Here is a 12,154-nt window from a genome sequence, read left to right as displayed (position 1 = left end):
TTTGGTTTTTGCTGACTTTGGCCTTTCTCCAAATGTATGATTTAAAAGCTGTGTCAAATGAACAGTTATGCGAGAGGAAAGTTTTCAGAGAACTACGTAGGCGGTAAGCAGGCTGCAGCATTTATCTTCAGTTTCCTTCAAAAAACATTCACTTGAGCATAATAGTCACTGTTTACTTGTATGGACCCAGTTGCACCATTTGATTTCTTTGCATTGTGTGTTTTTCCACCAGATATTCAGGATAGTGTACACCCTTTGAACATACTGTATTATTGTATTACTGTATTTAATCCCTTGGTGGAGAGGAGAAAAAAAGGTAACAACCTGATCTAATTCAGTCAAAACACCCTTCTTTATTTCATCACATTCAATTACTTTACATTCCATAACTTCTTTACACGTCCCCAGAGAATTGAGGAGAAGCAATAAATATTCATAACTTGTACAATATTTGACATGAAGTAGCCTTTTTATACATCAGAAGCTCAGGAAAAATCATAGTTCTCCCTTTCCTTAACAAGCAATCTTAATCTTAGCATAACATTTACATAGCATACAACTCAGGTTTTTTGGAATCGTTCTGGAATCGTTGGACATCAATGATGTTAAAATGTAATTGTTCAACCTTAACCAACAGACTCCAGAATAATAAAATGTAATGTTCCACAAATGAGATACAATCAGTTGAATGAATTATGATATTCTTATGCGTTACATTCTATTCATGAAGATATGTGGCTAGGCTTTGACCTTCTGATCTCTCAGATGATCCTCTGTGCTGATATAGCTGCACATTTTCATGCGCTTCAAACCTTTGACCTACTCACTATGCAAGTGTGTTTCTCAACTCTCCATCTGTGGGGTAATGTGCTTCTCAACTCTCCATCTGTGGGGTAATGTGCTTCTCAACTCTCCATCTGTGGGGTAATGTGCTTCTCAACTCTACATCTGTGGGATAATGTGTTTCTCAACTATCCATCTGTGGGATAATGTGTTTCTCAACTCTCCGTCTGTGGGATAATTTGTTTTCAAACCCTCGGTCCTTGGGATAATGTGTTTCCCAACTCTTGGTCAGTGGGATAATGCAGACTGACTGCTCCAATAGACCGTACTCGGACACCGGGTATGTCCATACTCAAGTCCTAGTTTTAATTTAAGAGATATCCAAAGGAGGATGATCTTAGCTTGCCAGTCACTGTGATAAGGAATATTAAGAGATACTGCCATGGCTGAAGAACATGTAATCCTCATTTGACAGAGCATTGTATCCTTCACTATATGTGATAACAGAAATGTCATTTTTTTATGTCGGTAACAACCGCAAAGTACCAAGGACCACGCTTGCTGCATGATGAGTAACCTTGCCTGAGATCTGAAGAGTTGCTTTGGCTCCCTGGTCAATACTAGGCTTTAGCTTAGGTGGGCTAATGCAGTCTTCTTCTGGCACTCACTCAGGAGACCCGGGATCGAACACCGTCGGTCGCACAGTCATATCCTGCTCACTGTATTCTTCTCCAAGCTTTTACTCTGAAAGGGGTTCCACTCCCAGCGTTGCAGCACACTCCCCTTCAAATCGGCCTGGCGCTTGGTTATGATCTCATATCCTGTTAACGGGATTGTTCTCCGAGCTCTTGCTCTGAAACGAGTTCCCCTCCCAGCGTCGGAGCACACTCCCCTTAAAATCGGCCTGGCGCTTGGTGATGAGGTAGATCTTGCGGAGGACGGCCCGGCGTAGCAGGATATAGACCCAGGGGTCCAGGATCTGGTTCCAGGAAGCCAGCCGCACGCCCATCAAATTCAACGTCTCGTAGGTGGCCATGTCAGCTTTATCAATGGAGCCCCTATAGGAGCGCATCACCGACATGAGCCCGAAGATCTTGGGCATAAGAGAAGACATATAATTGTTCATTGTTATACTTTGATCCAGAAGCATCATGCAACCAATTTCTTTGATGAGGCATTGACGGCCTAATTCGATTTCTTTGGAATAATGATGCGTAAAATAAACAATATCTTGTGTATTTTCAGTGTACAAATGAATCAAACTGAAGGCACCTGTGGCCTGTCTTTGTTGTTGGGTGACTTTTTTCTAGATGTGTAGCGGGTATAGGGAACAGGCATGGTGTGGTGGATGGTATCAGCAGCATCAGCATCGACACTTGTTTGTGTCCCAGGCAGCGATTGTCCCACTCACCAGCAGAGGGCTCCAGCAGATACAGGACGTGACCATGATGCCCACCAGCTGCACCACCATCTCTATATCATGGCTCTTGGCCACTGAGCGGTGGCTGTGGGACGATGAGCAGCTTGAGGGCCTCCGTCTCAGCCTGGCCAGAACCAGGGTCAGCCCGCTGATGGTGTTACACACCAGGGCCACCCCCAGCGACGTCAGGCCCAGCCCGGAGAAGAGCATGACGAAGGCTACGTCCGCTTCCTGGGTGTCGTTAGCTAAGACCTTGATGAAGGACAGACATTTATTGGTATATATAACTCTATACTTTATCCTATTGTTATTGTACACTAGTGTTATTTCTATTAGGCTTTTTGTGCTGATTTACTTCAGCATTCTAAACATCACACTGTTTAAATAACTGTCATAGAACTTTGAGAATGTTCAAACTAAAGCACTAGGGGAGTTCAATACCTGCCTGCCAGGGCTGGGGTCAATTCAAATTGAAGGCAGTCAATTCAGGAAGTAAACTTAAATAATAATACAAAATAATAAAAATAAAACAGCATCTATTTTCAATGACTTTTCAATAAACTGAGGAGTAGAAGCTATTTATTTCAAGTTTTTGAATTTTTGAATTTTTAATTAAAATCACTTCCTGAATTGACTGACATCAATTCGAATTGACTCCAGCCCTGCTGGCTACTGACCTTGATAAAGCACCAGCTGTTGGGGTGCTGGTAGGTGTATGACCCCAGCTGGAAGCAGGGCAGCAGGGCCACGCAGAGGGCCACCAGCCAGATCCCCGAGAGGGACAGCTTGGTACGGGTGGAGGTAACTAAGGAGGAGTGGAGCAGTGGCTGTGTAACGCCCAAACAGCGCTCCGCGGCCATCGCACAGCCCAGGAAGAGCGGGCACAGGCCAAAGAACACCATAGAACCACCCAGGAACTGGCACATGGGGTCGGTCGAGCCGTTTGAGGAAGCGGCTGCCGCCTCGGGGGACACCCCTCCGAAGAGGTAGAGCCGGAGGACCAGCGCTCCCGGGATGATGTGCCCAAAAAAGTCTGTGAGTACCAGGGAGCTGGCGAAGAGGAGGAAGGTGGCTTTGGAGCGTCGGCGCTGGTGGGAGTAGGCGTTGGCCAGGATGAACAAGGCCACGATGTTGGAGATGACGCCCAGGGTCATGGAGAGAGCGGCTGCGATCGGGCCTCCGGACGTGGGATTGTCCGAGGTGAGGTTCCCCTGGTGAGCCAGACTCTCCATTTCCACCTATACAAGATGCAATATACAATACAACTTTATGTCCAATCACAATCTGATATGTGTCTTTTTTCTTTCTTATGTTATCCAATCCCCAGACATCACACATACACACAAACAGATGTGAAACCAGCCACCCTCCATTAGCTAGTTCAGGCCCGGGACTTTAATAATAATATGCCATTTAGCAGACGCTTTTATCCAAAGCGACTTACAGTCACGTGTGCATACGTTTTTACATATGGGTGGTCCCGGGGATCGAACTCACTACCCTGGCGTTACAAGCGCCATGCTCTACCAATTAAGCTACAGAGGACCTTCTGGTTACTGTTCCACCTCTCTAATATGTGGCCTACCTACCATCTCCGTGTCCCACTGGCTGAGGTTGGAGAGGGGGTCGAGGGCCCCCGGGGGCCCGGAGAGGTTGTAGTGATTCATGGCTAGCATCACTGGGCTTTGAAGGTCAGGAACCCCATCACTGAGAGAGGCTGAGAAGAGTAGGAGAGAGACAATATGATTATAGTTGTATTTCAGGCTTCAATGACCTGTAAGTAACATGGGGGAATGGGGTCATCGTATAGGTAGCAATATAAATGGAAAACACACACAGTCAATACTAGATGTGCGAAGAATTCAGACTCAAGTTTCAACAACACATCTTCTTCCCTATCTAGCTATCCTTCAGACATGATTATGATCAAATATGATGAGGATGAGTTACGCATTAAGGACACCCCAGAATCAGATGTGTCGAAATTCATACTGTTCTCTATCCGATTGAACCCACATAGATAGAACATCTAAAGCCCCTTTAGACAAAAATAGCTATTTGCACCTCAGAGAATATCTGTACGTTAGAGACTGTTTGCACTAACTCTCACACATCTAACCCTTGCACACAAGCAAAAACACACAAGCACACATAAACATACACACACAACACTGCTGTTCTATTATATACTATGTATCAAATTGGGCGACCAAGACAATACCCACTTTATATTTGTAACCCAGTCATACTTGACATAGCACATTCATTATCTATACTATATATCCTATTGTGTACATATTAGTTTTACTATGCATACTACCTTCTTCTAATTACTAATTATTTTTGATTAACTTTTGATTATTATTGATATTGATATTGTACTGCAATGTTGAGCAACTATCACGCAAGCATTTCACTGCAACATTTATACCTGCTGTAAACTGTGTACATGAGGAATAATGATTTTGATTTATTTAAAATTTAATTTGAGGTAATAGCACCTAACCCCTAACCACAGGACTAGGATCAGATCATTCTACCCCCATTCCCAACCATAACCATTAAGGGATTATTAAACAATATCTGATCCTGTATCAGCAGTTAGGGACATCTTCCACCTAATCCCACAAAACAGCTGCTGCACACCTCCATTCACACTTAGGTTGTACAATTGATGTACAACGCATTTGACACACAATGGTTGTGATACAACTGATATTTTCGTGATACAACTGAGAGGTTGTCTGCACACAAATGTAGACACAACCATTGTGCGGTGTCTCCAAACACTTGTGTAATGACTTTTCTGCTGAAGAACTCTCGGGCGGCAGGTAGCTTAGTGGTTAAGAGCGTTGTGCCAGTAAACGAAAGGTCGCTGGTTCTAATTCCTGAGCCGACTAGGTGAAAAATGTGTTGATGTGCCCTTGAGCAAGGCACTTAACCCTAATTGCTCCTGTAAGTCGCTCTGGATAAGATGACTAAAATGTAAATGTTGTATCACACTTGTTGTGCCAAATCCGCCCTCGACCCCCTCTCCAACCTCAGCCAGTGGGACACGGAGATGGTAGGTAGGCCACATCCGTTGTACATTAGTCGTACGCCACTGACAGGTTAGAACGAAGACAAGTTATAACAGTTCCCTGTTAACAACTGCATAACTATTGAGACACATTCCATGAGCAGCTTCAATCCCTCAGGCTGTTTTCTAGATCAGGGAGGCAGCAGGCAACACACGTTCTCGCTCTCTCTTTTGACAAAATGGTTTCCTCACATTAACACTTGTCTTTGGGAAACATGGAAATTACATGGAGATGATGGTTAGTTTTAAAATGCCTCAAAAATACACTTTGTTGGTTGGTGTAAAAGTAGACTTTCAAGCAATAAATCACACATTTCTGATAACTCTACACACATGTTGTGTTTCAACCGTGTGTCTATATTGTATTGACGTGAAAGACAGTCCAGAGGCTATGTCTCTAAGATGTGTCTGTTTTATTCAGTGGTCTTATGTCCCTAATGGAGGTGATATATGCTGCCAAGCTTATTCTACATAATGCAATTAATAACTAGGCTATTCTATTCTATTCTATTCTATTATTTTATATTCTATTCTAGTAAAGAAAATGCCCAAAAGGTGGTTTTGCAAAGGCAATACCTTGTCAGTTGGCATTGGCTTTTACATTCAGTATAAATGCATATATGTGTCATGAATAGGCCTAAAAACTGACTAAATTTTAGGAAAACAGATCTCCATGCACAGCTCAACCTTACTGTAAATGAAACTAAAATAGTTTTAGTATCAACTGAGGATGAATCCGAAAACATCCAATGACATTTTCTGGATTGACCTGTCACCTTTCATTATCACCCTAATCACCCTACTCAATGACCTTATCATCGAGTCACCCTGTAATTATTATTGAGTTCAAGGTCTGTTTAGCTATTTAAAATATGCACTACCATGCCAAACATACCACTGACATGTCTTTGTGGCTGAAACATTCTTCTCATAATTTCTTTGAGGAGGGTTATTTTTTTCCAAAGCTGTCCATTTGCTTACCCTTTATTAATACTGATGCCATACACACAAATAAAATAAAAAGCCAAAATATTTTGTGAATAATCATTACCATTACAGATAGGGATTAATAATTATAGTCAATTGTGATGTCCACCCTGTCAACGGAATAGTCTGCGATGTTATTCCAAATCCAGATTCCAGATAGATATACACGTATCTATATAATCCAAAAAACCGTTGAAGACGAAACACATTCAGCAAAGGCTTCCTCAATCGACTGGTGCAGAATAAAAGTGCTTTACTCTAAAATAATAACTATTGTTCCAAGATATCTCTTCGGCAGGATGATGACATTGAGTTAATATTCCCCATTGTTCTCGGAAAACAAATGTTCAACAACTTCCCAACAGAATTGCCATTGTCGCTTTTAAATCCGTTTGATTGGAGTTTCATGACCCCAGAGTGAGCGCGAGGATTATTCCAACGCTGCGGAAAGGCTACACCGTAAATTCTCTGGCGCGTGCTTCTCAGCAGCGTTTTTATATAGCGCCGTGTCCTTATGAATAGGTAGCCCATGGGCGGCCCCGTGAGTCAACTTTAAGTCTATTCTTTTAGAAGAACACTTTTCCATGTAATTTGTCCATGTTTACGTGTACGTTTTACAGTCACTTTTATATTAGGCTACTGTAGCCAATGTGACTCACATTCACATTTTACTTTGAATATCAGTCTGTATATACAAGGTTCAGGAAATAAGAACTCAAATAGCATTACAATAACCAGCTGACAAAGATCTATAGTTTAAAACAGATACCAACTTATTTGGTTGTTTTTAAATAGCCATTATTGATTCATTTTATCATTATTGCTCAGTAAAAATGACATGAACATATTGTCTATAAGCCATCATTACAAGAGGTGACAACACTACATGCAGTAGGTTACACAGTATAGTACAGCCTGTATAGGAAAGTCTCAAATCATACTTATACTTATAATTCACCATTAAATACTGGTATACAGTAATACAACATGTTGAATTGGCTATTTCCTATGCTCCTGTAAAAATACATTTGTTGCAAGTGTTTTTAACTTGTGCATCTCAGAGTATGCCTTGAGGTATTGTAGCAACAAAAAAAACGTTTTAATGTCACATACACTGGATAGGTGCAGTGAAATGTGTTGTTTTACAGGGTCAGCCATATTAGTATGCCACCCCTGGAGCAAATTAGGTTAACTGCCTTGCTCAAGGGCACATAAACAGATTTATCACCTTGTCGGCTCGGGTATTCAAAACAGCGACCTTTCGGTTACTGGCCCAACGCTCTGATCGATAGGTTACCTTTCGCCCCAGGCCCTAGGATCAATGCTTGGTTTCAAATTGATGATAAAGTGCAAACCGAGACGAGAGATGGCATGTATCTCTTGCTATGCTGATGCTGCATATGAAACATGATGTTATAAATAACTAGAGGTGTCAACTATCAGGCCAGACCCAGTAAACGTTGAATACCTTGCTGAGGACGTACTGTAGGCCTATGAGCTAGGGAGACTGGTCCTCTAGTGGCATTTTACTCTCCTATCTAAATATATGATATAGGCTAATATTAGACAAATATATTCTAAACCAGACACTTAATTAATGCAGTGAGTGATTAGGACAGCCTTTATTAACCTGCTATAGATAGCCCAGATATCAAGGGAATTAATTCACTCTGATCAACCTGAGAATTATTAATATGTAGTACTCTACTTACTGTAGGCCTGTGTCTTATCCCACTCTGGTTTTAAATATATTGAATGTCATTTTAATACTCACTTATATGGTTACCCAGAGACCATGCAGCTTAGTTAGGGAACTCCTTTCTCTCCTCTACTAACATGATTCATTTTGTGCTGAAACTCGACCAGACGTTCCCCTGCATTTTTCAAGGCTTCTGAAGTAAAGATGCTTCGGGAGAAAACATCATCAGTCCTCTCTCTCTCTGGCTCTGTCTTTCTCTCTCTTTGATTGACAGCTTAGTATAAAAATAGGTGATAGGAGGAATGTGTCAGGTGGTGCAACCAAACCGTGGCGCTCGCCTCGTACTGCCCACTGGAGACAGGTGCTGCGTGTTTGTTTAATTAAATCAGTATTTGGCAACGCCAGGGCAGACACAGGCTTGTGGCTTGGCATTGGACTAAGAGCAACAAGAAGTGGATGTATATGAGTTCAGAGAAAGAGAGCAGGGCGAGGAAGAGAGAGCGACAGAGAGAGAGACAGAGAGAGAGAGGACATTGATGTTTGGTATGGTTCTGAGGGAATACTCTGAGGTTTGGTATTCCATTGGACTGGACCAGGTCTACTAGGCCTTCCAAATGATTCAAAACATCTTTCACAAAGAGAGGCTTTGTGAAGGCTGAAATGGCGAGAGAGATGTCTGGCTGAAGAGTAGTCTATTAACAAAACCAGAACACAACGTAAGAACCACAACATCTGTTAGAGTGAAAGAATGTGGGAGATGGTGAGAATGATCAAACGCTTGATCAGAGAAACAACCTGTGTGTGAAAAGTAAATGGAATGCCACATAAAAAATTGAAAAGTGAATTTAACGAGGTGTGTCAAAGGAGGGACTTTTGACCTTCAGATCAAAAAAATTGCCGAAGCAAACTCAGAGGTGGAAATTTACTTCCCAGTTTCTTTTGTTATTCCTTTTTCCATTTTAATGTGACATCTGACCTGAAAAACAACCCGTGTGTGAAAGTAAATGGAATGTCACGTTGAACATTGAAAAAGGAATACAAAAGAAAATAAGTGAATTGGAGGAGGTACAGTACATTAGTTGTCACCTCTTTGATCTAAAAAACTATTAACATCCGAAGCAAGAAACATGAAAACATCTCCTTCATTTCACGTCCTACTTTCTCTTTAATTCCTTTCCCATTTTAACGTGACATTCCTGAAAATCAATCAATCAAATGTATTTATAAAGCCCTTTTTACATCAGCAGATGTCACAAAGTGCTTATACCCAGCCTAAAACAGCAAGCAATGCAGATGTAGAAGCACAGTGGCTAGGAAAAACTCCCTAGAAAGGCAGGAACCTAGGAAGAAATCTAGAGATGAACCAGGCTCTGAGGGGTGGCCAGTCCTCTTCTGGCTGTGCCGGGTGGATATAAGAGTACATGACCATTAAGGCCAGAAAATAACTACGTCAGAAACAGCCAGACTACCTTCATCTCAGACATACTCACCAAACGTGCTAAACATTGACAGGAGGTGGTTTCTCTTTCAAAGTTCCTCAGTAGGAGGACAGGATCTGATAACACAGGCAGGAATTGCGTGACAACCGACAACCTTGATCATCCAGAAGCGCAAAACAGCATTGGAAGTTCAAAGCATTGGAACATCTCAAACCTTCCCCATTAGGACCATGTCAACATCCCAAATGGCATCGTATTCCCCACATAGTGCACTACTTTTGACCAGGACCCATAGGGCTCTATAGGGACTAGGGGGGCCTTTTTGTGACACACCCCATCTCAAAGAGCGCCAAAGTTGTGTGAATATTGACCTTGGAAGTTGGATCCGGAATCCAGGACCAAAATGAAGAAAACTTTCTTTTTTTTTTTACATCTGGGGTTATCAGAGTCAGACCCTTAGAGCAGAAGTCAAGTCAAGCACTTGGCCCCGACGAGACGTCCCCCCCACCCCCCTTTTTCTATGAACAATGTTCCCCATTTCCATCTCTTCCCCCCATTTTCTTGGTAATTTGCGCTCGCAAACGTTGCCATTTGGCCTGTGCAATGGCCTCGGTGTCCTTCCAACACCCAGTCTGGCTTTGAGGCCTCCTCGACTCCCTCGGCTCCTCAATCTCCCCCACTGACCACAAAGTGGTCCTGAAAACCACAGACTGCTCTCCTCTTCCTCTCTTCCCCCCTTTTCTGTCTCAACAGTGAACCTGCCGGCCTTTGAACCGCTCTCAGATGGAGCAGCGAAATGGAGGGTTGGAAAAGGCTGCCAAAAGGTTTAAGATTAAGATCTCTGTCTATTCATATAAAGTTGGAAATGCTAGACTAAAGAAAAGCACAGCGTTAAGTACTCTTTGGTCGCTGCATACCGTTTGCGTGCAAGGCACTTCGCTCGTCCAAATCTGCATCCCATGCGGTAAAAACAATCAACATAGTCTGTCTCAACCTGTCTCAGGTGTTTTAGTCTCACCCCCAAACCCAAGAATAGAGATGGTTGTGCCTCTCCGATCAGTTTCTGATGAGAGTTCCTTCTGTGCAATCTCTCCAGTCTTCATTTGCACTAAATTCTTCAATATCTTATGCAATAAACCCACCTGATGTTAAATTAATATTAATATATAATAATATTAATTAAATGTACCCTATCAGATACGGTGCAGCAGCTGCTGACATTATGTCTAATGTGACGTTATTATGTTGTCTTTTGTCTGTATTTTGCCTTTAGAACAACCTCTCCAACTGCAGAAATCTTGACACCCAGGCAACAGCAGCTGCAGTCCTAAATAATTTCAACAGTTTTGTTTGCCAAATTGTCCACATGCACACATCACGTTAGTGTTATTTTGAATAAAACAATATGCAGTCATACTATTTATTCACAGAGACAAACAGAAACCACAGACCATGTCATAATATGTCCCTCTGACGTTTTACAGTGAGATGTTATGCTGTCATGATTGGAAAGCCACATGCTATCTAGCCACTCTAGAATCAACAGGATAAAATGGACGCCTACTGGCATGTCTACAGTACATCAAAATATGCAGATCAGCATCATTGGCTCTAAGCACTTAGTCTATTCATAAACAGATGACTATGATGAGTGGAATGGAAGGAAGATGGAAGCCTGTTGGTTCTGGAATGGTGGGGTGGGTTCTTTCGGTTCCGCTGGCCGGCAAGCTACCTCACTACTTTTCTCTGTGGGAGGGGGTGACAGTCTGACAGACAGACACCCAGACAGACAGAGAGACAGACAGAGACAGTAGTGGTTCTTAGATTTACCACAGCGATGGATTCATGGAATATTCCCCAGCTTCTATCCATCATGCGGTGTAAATCTACCAGCACTGAGCACTCCCACATTTCATTCCCCTGACCTGGGGAATGCTAATATAGGTGTTTATCCTGGCCTTCTCTCCACCAGAACTCCATGTTGAAACCAAGAGGTGAGAAAAACAGGAGAAAATGTTTCTTGATCTTCTGGGTACTTGGGGGTGAAATGCACTCTGGGTAGTCTTAGGCTTCGTTCCAACTGGTAACCCTTTTCCCTATATAGTGCACACATTTTGACCAGAGCCCTATGCACTATGTAGGGAATAGGGTGCCATCTGGGATGTAGGCCTTATCGTTTCTGAACAGCACTGTCAATGATGGATGGTCTTGGCTCACACAGCTGAACATGGAGGAATGAACATGGACTGATACAAGACAGGTGTGCAGCAGAGAAAGGCTTGCCAATTAAAAATCCACTTGTGTCTAGTTCACAATCAAATTCCTCTCAAGGGCAAACATTTCCAGTAATTAATTCAGTTAGATCTTGTCAAAGAAAGGGTCATGCATGTGTTATTGATAAATCACTGCACTAATGATCAGTATATTAATATTTCAGTAACCAACAATCACACCCAAAAAATAATTAATAATAATAATAAGATCGGACCCACCCACAATGTTTTTTTTTACCTGTCTCCATTACCAATAACAGGGGAGGTTAGCATTTGGGGGGGTATATACTTTGTTCCTCTCTAACTTTCTCCCAAACTCCAAAATGACACAATACATTATTCACTATTCAGTTCCTATTGGGAAAAACATAATCTGAAACACAACCAAAACAAACTGCAAATGCATCCAACAAGTTTGTAGATTCACAAGCTTGATGTAGTCATTGTGGGCTAGGAATATGGGACCAAATACTA

At 42.2% G+C, this 12,154-nt stretch overlaps 1 protein-coding gene across 1 annotated transcript; it reads right to left on the bottom strand.

Moving 5' to 3' along the window:
• Positions 1 to 329: 329 nt before the first annotated feature.
• LOC311123944 (prostaglandin E2 receptor EP1 subtype-like) lies at positions 330 to 6,739 on the bottom strand. The gene is made up of 5 exons (XM_084198159.1): positions 6,334 to 6,739; positions 3,793 to 3,920; positions 2,881 to 3,441; positions 2,195 to 2,455; positions 330 to 1,876 (listed from the first exon to the last, which is right to left on the bottom strand). Exons 2-5 carry the CDS (start codon positions 3,877 to 3,879, stop codon positions 1,598 to 1,600), a joined length of 1,188 nt encoding a protein of 395 aa, XP_084054285.1. The 5' UTR covers positions 3,880 to 3,920; positions 6,334 to 6,739; the 3' UTR covers positions 330 to 1,597.
• Between the last annotated feature and the right edge of the window lie 5,415 nt (positions 6,740 to 12,154).

The sequence above is a fragment of the Coregonus lavaretus genome (assembly GCF_964263955.1).
Source record: "Coregonus lavaretus genome assembly, contig: HAP1_SCAFFOLD_224, whole genome shotgun sequence".
Classification (NCBI taxonomy): Eukaryota; Metazoa; Chordata; class Actinopteri; order Salmoniformes; family Salmonidae; genus Coregonus; species Coregonus lavaretus.
The sequence above is the reverse complement of the archived record's forward strand: the minus strand, read 5'-3'. Positions and strand labels throughout refer to the sequence as shown.

Coding starts and splice junctions, on each gene's coding strand:
- LOC311123944 (XM_084198159.1), bottom strand. CDS start 3,879: ATGCTAGCCATGAATCACTACAACCTCTCCGGGCCCCCGGGGGCCCTC. Junction 3,442..3,792: donor GCCAGTGGGACACGGAGATG/GTAGGTAGGCCA, acceptor CATCTTGTATAG/GTGGAAATGGAGAGTCTGGC. Junction 2,456..2,880: donor ACAGCTGGTGCTTTATCAAG/GTCAGTAGCCAG, acceptor TCCTTCATCAAG/GTCTTAGCTAACGACACCCA.